Raw genomic sequence first — 12,851 nt, 5'->3', positions numbered from 1 at the left:
CTGGATAAAACTTCGTTAAAGCAAGTTTGGTGTTCGTTAAACGAGCAGATGGTAGTAAAACGAAACCTCCATTGTAGCGAAATTTCATTGTGTGAACTTTCGTTAAATGGGGGTTGCCTGTATCCTTTTGAATTTTTCTGTGGCAAAGCATATACAACAAAAGATAATGAAAATTTACTTAATTGCAATTTTACTTATATTAATTAATGAGTATTTGGCCTTTTTATTTCCTAGGAGCAGACTTGGACTCTGACAGTGAAGAAGATGAAGGGTTGTTCGGAAAGCAGCAAAAGTCACCCATTTGTTTGATGGTCCCAGGCAGCCCTCAAATTCCCAGGGGAGCATTAAAAATTCAGACCCTCTCCTTCCATCAGGTATTTTCAAGTCTTTTTTAATTACTAAAAGTTTGCATAAGCTATAGATATATTATGTGCATATCCAAGAAGTATATTATTAGAAGTATCCCCACAAAGTGCTACATATTTAATATAGCATAACTTATTTTTAATACAGTAATTTTTCCATCACCATTGATGAGAAGTAAAGATTAAATGTGCTGATCAGTGATTACTTTAAATCCCAGCACCAACCAAATCACAAGGAGTAGAGAATGTCCGAGCTATGCCAGATGCCACACCAATCAAAGCTTCAGCTCCAGCAAAGTCCAAGAAGATTGAGGCCAATCTGTTTGCTAGTGACTCAGATGATGAAGGAGACCTGTTTTCCAGGAAGCCTGCAGCACCCTCAGGTGAACACTAGTGTTTTCCACATCAAAAATTATAATTGTGTGTGTGTGTGTGTGTATTTACCTAGTTGTATTTACCTAGTTGTAGTTTTACAGGGCCTGGGCTTTACACTTGTGTGGCCCCGTCTCCATATCTACACTTACCCAATTTTTCTTTAAAACTATGCACACTCGTTGCTGACACCACTTCTTCACTCAAACTGTTCCACGTCTCGACACATCTTTGCTGGAAACTATATTTTTTAACATCTCTCAGACATCTCCCCTTCCTCAGCTTTTTACTATGCGATCTTGTGCTTCGAATGTCTTATTCTTCTCTCAGGATCAGTTTCTCATTATCCACTTGGTCCATTCTGTTGATCAATTTATAAACCTGCATCAGATCCCCTCTCTCCCTTCTCTGTTCCAGGGTTGGTAGATCCATAGCCTTTAGTCTCTCCTCATATGTCATCCCTTCAAATTCTAGAACAATTCTTGTAACCATTTTTTTTAGTCTCTCCTACTTCCTTATGTGTTTCTTTTTATGGGGGGGTCCACACTACTCCTGCATATTCCAATCTGAGTCTTATTATAGTACTTATCAATTTCTTCATCATTTCTTTGTCCATGTAGTGAAATGCTAATCCAATATTCCTTAGCAAATTATATGTCTTTCTGACAATTCTTTCAATATGGTTTACCGGTTGATTGTTATCTTCCATTGTCACTCCCAAGTCCTTTTCCTTTTTCACTTTCTCCAGTTTTACTCCATCTCCCATCTTATAGATTCACACGGATCGTCTTTCACTCTTTCCCATTTCCATGACATGGCTTTTGTCCACATTGAATTCCATCTCCCACCTTTTACTCTATTCCCAGATCTTATTTAGGTGTTCCTGCAGTATTTCACAATCCTCTTTTAGCTTTATAACTCTGCACAGTTTCACACCATCTGCAAACAGATTTATGTAGCTGTTTACTCCTTCAGGAATGTCGTTTATGTATATGATAAAAACTATTGGCTCCAATACTGACCCCTGTGGCACTCTTCTTTCTACTGCTCTCCAATTGGACTTCATATCTTTAACTACCGTCCTTATTTCTCTCCCCATCAAATAATTTTCCATCCATCTCAATGTGCTTCCTTTTAAGCCACCCTTCTCCTCTAACTTCCACAGTAATCTTGCATGTGGCACTTCATGAAATGCCTTTTTTAAATCCAAATAAATACAGTCAATCCATCCCTCTCTCTCATGTACTCTATCAACTATTCTAGGGTAGAAACTTGGTAAATTTGTTACACACAACTTCCCTTTTCTAAAACCAAATTGGCTATTTGATAATAATGTGTTGTCTTCAAGGAACTCGACCTATTGTTTCTTTATAACTCTTTCACGCATCTTGCATATTACATTAGTTAGTGATACTGGTCTGTAATTTAAAGGTTCTTCCTTCCATCCTTTCTTATATATGGGAACCACCTCAGCTCTTTTCCATTCTACTGGTACTGTTCCATTTTCTATTGAGCATTTTATGATGTATTTAGACTTGCTAGCTCTTTCCTACATTCTTTTAATATTTTCCCTGAGACTTCATTCGGTCCCATTGCCTTCTCTTCATCCAATTCCTTCATTAACTCTTTTATTTCAAGCTTGGTCACATTAATCTTTTTCATATAAACGGTCTGTCTGTTACCCTGTGGCCTTTCAGATTTGGATTCCTTAGTAAAGACCCCCTGAAATTTACTATTTAATAGTTCTGTCATACTTTTTGGGTCTTCCACCATCCCGTTTTCTCCTTTTAACCTTTCTATTGTTTCTCTTTGCCTTATTTTTCCATTTATGAATTTGTAGAACAATTTTGGTTGCTCCTTACATTTTTCAACAATGTCCTTTTCATAGTTCTTTTCCTCTTCCTTCCTCACCTTAACATATTCATTTCTCACTGCCATGAAGTTTTCCCTATTTACTGTATTTCTGCTTCTCCTCCACCTTTTCCATGCTCCATCTCTTTTCTCCTTTGCCCTAGCACACCTTGCGTTAAACCAATCATTCTTTACTTCTTTAGGTCTGTATTTCAGGACATATTCCTGACTCCTGTTTTGTATATTTCCAAAAATAGGTTATATCTCTCTTGCACCCTCTCTGAGTTTTCCATCTCCTCCCAGTTAACGTATTTGAAATATTTCTTTCTTTCTTAATATCAGCCTTTCCGTAATTTAATCAGTCTCCTTAGTTGGACTCATCTCGATCTTCCTTTTCCTCTTCAATATCCATTTCTAATATTACATGGTCACTCTTTCCCAATGGGCACTTATATCTTATATTATATCATCGTTCATTTGTATACCCCTTGTAAAAACCAGGTCCAATCCCGCTGGCTCGTTGTTTCCTCTGAATCTTGTGTTTTCCTTTACTCTTTGGTCCATCATATTATCTATCAGGTTCAGGAATCTTTCTTCCCAGGCTTCTTCCCCCATACCACTTTCATAATTTTCCCAGTCCACTTCTTTACAGTTGAAATCTCCTACTAATATAACTTTTTTCCCTTCTTTAATGACTCTCGTTAGACTCCTTATTGTGTCACTTATCATGTTTTTATATTCTTGAGTGGTCCATGAATTTGTTTTTGGTGGCATATATGTTCAATGATTGTTAACTCCTTTTTATTAATATGCATCTTAATATACAGTACTTCTGCTTTTCCTTCCCCACATTCTACTTGGTTTACCACCATCTCTTTCCTTAACATTATCATGACTCCTCTTCCTCCTTTACCCCCTCTGTCTCTCCTTCATACATTATATCTATTATCCATGTCTATTTTGATTGCCTCATTTAGTTTTGTTTCAGCCAGGCATACAATATCCGTGTGTGTGTGTGTATTTACCTAGTTGTCGTTTTACAGGGCCTGGGTTTTTATGCTCGTGTGGCCCCGTCTCCATATCTACACTTATCCAATTTTTCTTTAAAACTATGCACACTCATTGCTGTCACCACTTCTTCACTCAGACTGTTCCACGTCTCAACACATCATTGCGGGAAACTATTTTTTTATATCTCTTAGACATTTTCCTTTCCTCAGCTTTTTACTATGCGATCTTGTGCTTCGACTGTCATATTCTTCTCTCAGTAGCAGTTTCTCATTATCCACTTGGTCCAATCCGTTGATCAATTTATAAACTTGTATCAGATCCCCTCTCTCCCTTCTCTGTTCCAGGGTTGGTAGATCCATAGCCTTTAGTCTCTCCTCATATGTCATCCCTTCAAATTCTGGAACCATTCTTGTAGCCATTTTTTGTAGTCTTTCCAGCTTCTTTATGTGTTTCTTTTTATGAGGGGTCCACACTACCCCTGCATATTCCAATCTGGGTCTTATTATAGTACTTATCAATTTCTTCATCATTTCTTTGTCCATGTAATGAAATGCTAATTCAATATTCCTTAGCAAATTATACGTCTATCTGAAGATTTTATCTATATGGCTTACCAGTTGATTGTTTTCTTCCATCGTCACCCCCAAATCCTTTTCCTTTTTTACTTTCTCCAGTTCTACTCCATCTCCCATCTTGTAGATTCCCACTGGTAGTCTTTCACTCTTTCCAATTTCAATGACATGGCTTTTGTCCACATTGAATTTCATATCCCACTTTTTACTCCATTCCCAGATCTTATTTAGGTGTTCCTGCAGTATTTCACAATCCTCTTTTTGCTTTATAACTCTGCACAGTTTTGCATCGTCCACAAACAGATTTATGTAGCTGTTCACTCCTTCTGACATGTTGTTTATATATATGAGGAAAAGTATGTGTGTGTGTGTATTTACCTAGTTGTATTTACCTAGTTGTAGTTTTACAGGGCCTGGGCTTTATGCTCGTGTGGTCCCGTCTCCATATCTACACTTATCCAATTTTTCTTTAAAACTATGTACACTCTTTGCTGATACCACTTCCTCACTCAAACTGTTCCAAGTCTCAACACATCTTTGCGGGAAGCTAAATTTTTTAATATCTCTCAGACATCGTCCCTTCCTTAGTTTCTTACTATGCGATCTTGTGCTTCTAAAGTCATATTCTTCTCTCAGGATCAGTTTCTCATTATCCACTTCATCCATTCCGTTAATCAATTTATAAACTTGTATCAGATCCTCTCTCTCTTCTCTGCTCCAAGGTTGGTAGATCCATTGCCTTTAGTCTCTCCTCATATGCCATCCCTTTAAATTCTGGAACCATTCTTGTAGCCATTTTTGTAGTCTCTCTAATTTTCTTATGTGTTTCTTTTTATGGGAGTCCACACAACTCCTGCATATTCCAATCTAGGTCTTATTTTAGTACTTATCAATTTCTTCATCATTTCCTTGTCCATATAGTGAAATGCTACTCCAATATTCCTTAGCAAATTATACGTCTCTCTGAAAATTCTATCAATATGGCTAACCGGTTGATTATTTTCTTCCATTGTCACTCCCAAGTCCTTTTCCTTTTTACTTTTTCTAGTTCTACTCCATCTCCCATCTTATAGATTCCCACTGGTCGTCTTTCACTTTTTCCCATTTCCATGACATGGCTTTTGTCCACATTGAATTCCATCTCCCATTTTTGCTCCATTTCCAGATCTTGTTTAAGTCTTCCTGTAGTATTTCACAATCCTCTTTTGTTTAATGACTCTGCACAGTTTCGCATCGTCCGCAAACAGATTTATGTAGCTGTTCACTCCCTCTGGCATGTCATTTATATATACGAGAAAAAGTATTGGTGCCAATACTGACCCCTGTGGCACTCCGCTGTCTACTGTTCTCCACTTGGACTTCATATCTTTAACTATCGTCCTTATTTCTCTCCCCCTTAAGTAATTCTTCATCCATCTCAATGTGCTTCCTTTTAAGCCACCCTTCTCCTCTAACTTCCATAGTAATCTTTCATGTGGCACTTTATCAAAAGCCTTTTTTAGATCTAAATAAATACAGTCAATCCATCCTCTCTCTCTTGTACTTTATCAACTATTCTAGAGTAGAAACTCAATAAATTTGTCACACATGACCGACCTTTTCTAAAACCAAATTGGCTATTTGATAATATTTTGTTGTCTTCAAGAAACTCGATCCATTGCTTCTTTATTACTTTTTCACACATCTTGCATATTACACTAGTTAGTGATACCGGCCTGTAATTTAAAGGTTCTTCCTTCCTTCCGCTCTTATATATGGGAACCACCTCAGCTCTTTTCCACTCCACTGGCACTGTTCCATTTTCTATTGAGCATTTTATGATGTTGTATATTGGACTTGCTAGTTCTTCCCTACATTCTTTCAGTATTCTGCCTGAGACTTCATCCGGTCCCATTGCCTTTTCCTCATCCAATTCCGTCATCAACTTTTTATTTCAAGCTTGGTTACTTTAATCTCTTTCATATAGACAGTCTCTCTATTACCCTGTGGTCTTTCAAATTTGGATTCCTTAGTAAAGACCTCATGAAATTTACTATTTAACAGTTCTGCCATACTTTTGGGTCTTCCACCATTCCGTTCTCTCCTTTTAACCTTTCTATTGTTTCTTTTTGTCTTATTTTTCCATTTATGAATCTGTAGAACAATTTTGGTTGTTCCTTACATTTTCGACAATGTCCTTTTCATAGTTCTTTTCTTCTTCCTTTCTCACCTTAGCATATTCATTTCTTGCTGTTTTGAAGTTTTCCTTATTTTCTGGATTTCTGTTTCTTCTCCACCTTTTCCATGCTCCATCTCGTTTTTCCTTTGCCCTAGCACATCTTGCATTAAACCAATCTTTCTTTCCTTCTTCTTTAGGTCTATATTTTGGAACATATTCCCTGACCCCAGTTTTGTATATTTCCAAAAATAAGTTATATTTCTCTTGAACCGTTAATGAGTTTTCCATCTCCTCCCAGTTTACATTTTTAAAATAGTTCTTGAGATTCTCAATATCAGCCTTTCTGTAATTTAATCGGTCTCCTTTGTATGATTCATCTCTATCTTCCTTTCCTTCTTCTATATCCATCTCTAATATTACATGGTCACTCTTTCCCAATGGGCACTTGTATCTTATATCATCGTTAATTGGTATATCCCTTGTAAAACTAGGTCTAATCTTGCCGGCTCATCGTTTCCTCTGAATCTTGTGTTTTCCTTTACTCTTTGGACCATCAAATTATCTATCATTAGGTTCAGGAATCTATCTCCCAGGCATCTTCCCCATACCACTTTCATAATTTTCCCAGTCTACCTCCTTACAGTTGAAATCTCCTATCAATATCACTTTTCTCCTTTCCTTAATGATTCTTGTAAGACTCCTTATTGTGTCATCTATCATGTCTCTATATTCTTGGTTAGTCCATGAGTTTGTTTTGGTGGCACATATGTTCCAATGATTGTTAACTCCTTTTGTTAATATGCATCTTAACATACAGTATTTCTGATTTTCCTTCCCCAAACTCCACTTGATTTACCACTATCTCCTTCCTTAACATCATCATGACTCCTCCTCCTCCTTTACCCACTCTCTCTCTCCTCCATATATTATACCTTTTATCTATGTCTATTTTATTGCCTCATTTAACTTTGTTTCCACCAGGCATACAATATCTGGTTCTTCTTTCTTTATGTAATCTCTTAATTCTAATTTACTAGATAAAATCCCATCTATGTTTGTATACATCATTTTAATCTCTTGTTCTTATCATTTTTAGTTAAACTTGCTCCATTCTTTTCTCTTCTTTCTTTTTATATACCATTTCCTTATCCTGTCTCCTATAATTCTCCAAAAATGCCTTCTTCTCCTCCTCTGACCTTTCATTATTTTTTCTCTTGCTTCTGCCACCAGTTCATTGTGTCTCTTCCTTTCCTCCTCGTTTCTATTTTTCTTTATATATATATCTTTGCAACCTTCTGTTTCTCTGAGTTTCGTTTTTCTATATAGTACTTCTTCTGCTGCTGCTTGTGATTTTAGTAATATCTTAATTGGTCTCACTGTTCCTTCTTGATATGGTCCCATTCTATGGATTTCTTCTACTTCCTCTTCTAAGTTCTGTCTATCCTCGTCATTCAGATGTTTTAGTAGGTCTTTTACTGATTTCATTTTGTCTTTTTCCCTTCTTGGTCTATATTTAACATTTTTTTCTTTCAGTCCAAAAATAATTACACTCTTCTTTTTTTCCGCAATTTCTCTTACTAAATTTTCTTTTTTCTTGAGGACTCCTATCATTTTGCTTGTCATATTTTCATCTCTTTCTTTTAACTGTTCTTGAAATACTTCTTGAAATGATTCCTTGTCTTTCTTATCTTGGATTCTCCATGCTTGTACTTCTTTTTTAATCACGTCTTGTACTCTTTCTTCTTCTTTGTTAACTAGATCTTTTAGCTTTTCTTTTTCTTTCTCGGCTTTACGAGTCCTTCTTCCATCAATTTCTTATAGTTCGCTATTTGGACTTTTAATTCTTCATTTTCGGTTCTTAGCCTAGTTTCGTTTTCTTCCACTCTTTTATCCTTTCTTTCAATTTCTGGAGCTCTTTATCCTGTTCTTCATTCTCTTTCTTTCCCATACTCTCCTTTATCAATTTATCTAATTTACGTTCGATAGTTAAGACTCTATCAAATAGTGAAGTTTGCGCCGTATCAAAGCCTTTAAATTCTCCTCCTCCCTCACCAACATTGTCATCATCAGCTTTCATTCTTTCCCTTGTCACATACCTGCATTTAGATGGAATCTCTTTCTCACTCATTATTATTTAACACTGTATTCATGAAAGGAAAAATGAGTCCACACTTATCGCCCAGGCCACTGTAAACCCAAACAAAGGTAGTGAAGATCAGCTGATTGTGTGTGTGTGTGTGTGTGTGTGTGTGTGTGTGTGTGTGTGTGTGTATTTTTACCTAATTGTATTTACCTAGTTGTAGTTTTACAGGGCCTGGGCTTTATGCTCGTGTGGCCCCGTCTCCATATCTACACTTATCCAATCTTACTTTAAAAGTGTGCACACTCGTTGCAGACACTACTTCTTCATCTAAACTGTTCCACGTCTCAATACATCTCTGCAGGAAACTATATTTTTTTATATCTCTCAGACATCTTCCCTTTCTCAGCTTTTTACTATGCGATCTTGTGCTTGGTGTCATATTCTTCTCTCAGGATCAGTTTCTCATTATCCACTTGGTCCATTCCGTTGATCAATTTATAGACTTGTATCAGGTCTCCTCTCTCCCTTCTTTGTTCCAAGGTTGGTAGATCCATAGCCTTTAGTCTCTCCTCATATGTCATCCCTTCAAGTTCTGGGACCATTCTTGTAGCCATTTTTTTGTAGCCTCTCCAATTTTCTTATGTGTTTCTTTTTATGAGGGGTCCACACTACTCCTGCATATTCCAATCTGGGTTTTATTATAGTATTTATCAATTTCTTCATCATTTCTTTGTCCATGTAGTGAAATGGTTCTCCAATATTTCTTAGCAAATTATATGTTTCTCTAAAAATTCTATCAATATGGCTTACTGGTTGATTGTTTTCTTCCATCGTCACTCCTAAGTCCTTTTCCTTTTGACTTTCTCCAGTTCTACTCCATCTCCCATCTTATAGATTCCCACAGGTCGTCTTTCACTCTTTCCCATTTCCATGACATGGCTTTTGTTCACATTGAATTCCATTTCCCACTTCTTACTCCATTCCCAGATCTTATTTAGGTCTTCTTGCAGTATTTCACAATCCTCCTTTTGCTTTATAACTCTGCACAGTTTCGTATCATCCGCAAACAAATTTATGTAGCTGTTCACTCCTTCTGGCATGTCGTTAATATAAATGAGGAAAAGTACTGGTGCCAATACTGACCCCTGTGGCACTCCGCTTTCTACTGCTCTCCACTTGGACTTCATATCTTTAACTACCGTCCTTATTTCTCTCCCCCTCAAATAATTTTCTATCCATCTCAATGTGCTTCCTTTTAAGCCACCCTTCTCCTCTAACTTCCACAGTAATCTTGCGTGTGGCACTTTGTCAAACGCCTTTTTTAAATCCAAATAGATGCAGTCAACCCATCCTCTCTCTCTTGTACTCTATCAACTATTCTAGAATAGAAACTCAATAAATTAGTTACACAAGACCGTCCTTTTCTAAAACCAAATTGGCTATTTGATATTAATTTGTTGTCTTCAAGGAACTTGATCCATTGTTTCTTTATTATTCTTTCACACATCTTGCATATTACACTAGTTAGTGATACCGGTCTGTAATTTAAAGGTTCTTCTTTCCTTCCGCTCTTATATATGGGAACCACCTCAGCTCTTTTCCATTCTACTGGCACTGTTCCATTTTCTATTGAGCATTTTATGATGTTGTATATAGGACTTGCTAGTTCTTCCCTACATTCTTTCAGTATTCTGCCTGAGACTTCATCCGGTCCCATTGCCTTCTCTTCATCCAGTTCCTTCATTAACTCTTTTATTTCAAGCTTGGTTACTTTAATCTCTTTCATATAGATTGTCTCTCTATTACCCTGTGGCCTCTCAAATTTGGATTCTTTAGTAAAGACCTCCTGGAATTTTTTATTTAATAGTTCTGCCATACTTTTGGGTCTTCCACCATCCCGTTCTCTCCTTTTAACCTTTCTATTGTTTCTTTTTGCCTAATTTTTCCATTTATGAATCTATAGAACAATTTTGGTTGCTCCTTACATTTTTCGACAATATCTTTTCAAGTTCTTTTCCTCTTCCTTCCTCACCTTAACATATTCATTTCTCGCTGCCTTGAAGTTTTCCTTGTTTGTTGGATTCCTATTTCTCCTCCACCTTTTCCATGCTCCATCTCTTTTCTCCTTTGCCCTAGCACACCTTGCATTAAACCAATCTTTCTTTCCTTCTTCTTTTGGTCTATATTTTGGGACATATTCCCTGACTCCTGTTTTGTATATTTCCAAAAATAAGTTATATATGTCTTGCATTGTCTCTGAGTTTTCCATCTCCTCCCAGTCTACGTTTTAAAATAGTTCTTGAGATTCTCAATATCAGCCTTTCTGTAATTTAATCGGTCTCCTTTGTATGAATCGTCTCTATCTTCCTTTCCTTCTTCTATATCTATTTCTAATATTGCATGGTCACTCTTTCCCAATGGGCACTTATATCTTATATCGTCATTTATTTGTATACCCCTTGTAAAACTAGGTCCAATCTCGGCTCATCGTTTCCTCTGAATCTTGTGCATTCCTTTACTCTCTGGTCCATCATATTGTCTATCATTAGGTTCAAGAATCTTTCTCCCAGGCTTCTTCCCCATACCACTTTCATAATTTTCCCAGTCCACTTCTTTACAGTTGAAATCTCCTACTAATATCACTTTTCTCCTTTCTTTAACGATTCTCATTAGACTCCTTATTGTGTCATCTATCATGTCTTTATATTCTTGATTGGTCCATGAATTTGTTTTTGGTGGCACATATGTTACAATGATTGTTAACTCTTTTTTATTAATATGCATCTTAATATACAATGCTTCTGCTTTTCCTTCCCCACGTTCCACTTGGTTTATCACTATCTCCTTCCTTAACATTATCATGACTCCTCCTCCTCCTTTTCCCACTCTGTCTCTTTTCCATACATTATACCTATTATCCAAGTCTATTATGATTGCCTCATTTAGTTTTGTTTCAGCCAGGCATACAATTTCTGGATTTTCTTTCCTTATGTAATCTCTTAATTCTAATTTACTTGATAAAACCCCGTCTGTGTTCGTATACATCATTTTTAGTCTTTTGCCTTCATCTTTTTTAGTTAAACTTGTTCCACTTTTTTCTCTTCCTTCTCGTTTATATACCATTTCCTTATCCTGTCTCCTAGAATTCTCCAAAAATGCCTTCTTCTCCTCTTCTGACCTTTCATTATTCTTTTCCTTACTGCTGCTGCCAGTTCATTGTATCTCTTCCTTTCTTCCTCATTTCTATTTTTCTTTATATAGATATCCTTACAGCCTTCTGTTTCTCTAAGTTTTGTTGTTCTATATAATATTTCTTCTGTTGCTGCTTGTGATTTTAGTAGTATTTTAATTGGTCTCGTTTTCCTTCTTGATATGGTCCCATTCTGTTTATTTCTTCTACTTCCTCTTCCAAGTTCTGCCTATCTTCATCATTAAGATTCTTCAGTAGGTCTTTGACTGATTTCATTTCTTCTTTTCTCTTTTTGTCTATATTTTATATTTTTCCTTTATTCCAAATACGACTACACTCTTCTTTTTCTGCAATTTCTCTAACTAGATTTTCTTTTGTCTTGAGGACTCCTATCATTTTGTTTGTCATATTTTCTTCTTTTTCTTTAAGTTGTTCTTGAATCACCTCCTGAAAATCGGCCTTATCTTTCTTATCATGGACTCTCCATGCTTGTACTTCTTTTTTAATCACGTTCTGTACTCTTTCCTCTTCCTTGTTTACTAGATCTTTCAGCTTCTCCTTTTCTTTCTCGGCTTTACCGAGTCCTTCTTCCATCTGCTTCTTGTAGTTAGCTACTTCCTTTTTTAATTCTTCGTTTTCCGCTCTTAGCCTAGCTTAATTTTCTTCCACTTTTCTTATCCTTTCTCTCAGTCTTATAAACTCCATTTCCTGTTCTTTATTCTCTTTCATTTCCATCTTCTCCTTTATCAGTTTATCTAATTTACATTCAATATTGAACACTCTCTTAAGTAGTGAAGTTGTCGTCGATCGAACCCTTGAATCTGTTCTCCCTCACCGACATAGTCATCATCAGCCTCTTCTCTATTCTCATGTCTGCATTTGGATGGAATATCTTTTTCACTCATTATTCCTTACTAATTGATTTCATGGAGAGAAAGAAAAAAAAAAAAAATGAGTCCACACTACCTGCCCAGGCCACTGTAAATACTATACAACAGGTGTAGTGAAGATCAGCTGATCGTCGGAACTGCGCCAGTGCGTCCGCTCTCAACCGTGTCTCTCGAGTGTGTGTGTGTGTGTGTGTGTGTGTGTGTGTGTGTGTGTGTATTCACCTAGTTGTATTCACCTAGTTGTAATTTTTGCAGGGCCTGGGTATTATACCTGTGTGGTCCCGTCTCCATATCTATACACATCCAACTTTCCTTTAAAACTATGCACACTCCTCGCTGACACCACCTCCTCGCTCAAA

The 12,851-nt window shown here is 36.6% G+C and overlaps 1 protein-coding gene across 1 annotated transcript in view; it reads left to right on the top strand.

The window, feature by feature from the left end:
• The window catches only part of LOC123514123 (WASH complex subunit 2-like), a 110,949-nt gene that overhangs the window by 76,462 nt on the left and 21,636 nt on the right, over positions 1–12,851 (top strand). The window contains exons 8-9 of the mRNA XM_045271772.1: positions 235–384; positions 584–748. Of these exons, the coding sequence (XP_045127707.1) occupies positions 235–384; positions 584–748 (315 nt within the window). The remainder of the gene's footprint in view (positions 1–234; positions 385–583; positions 749–12,851) is intronic.

Source organism: Portunus trituberculatus, chromosome 37 (assembly GCF_017591435.1).
Source record: "Portunus trituberculatus isolate SZX2019 chromosome 37, ASM1759143v1, whole genome shotgun sequence".
Classification (NCBI taxonomy): domain Eukaryota; kingdom Metazoa; phylum Arthropoda; class Malacostraca; order Decapoda; family Portunidae; genus Portunus; species Portunus trituberculatus.
Note: the sequence above shows the minus strand (reverse complement) of the source record. Positions and strands in the feature narration are given on the sequence as shown.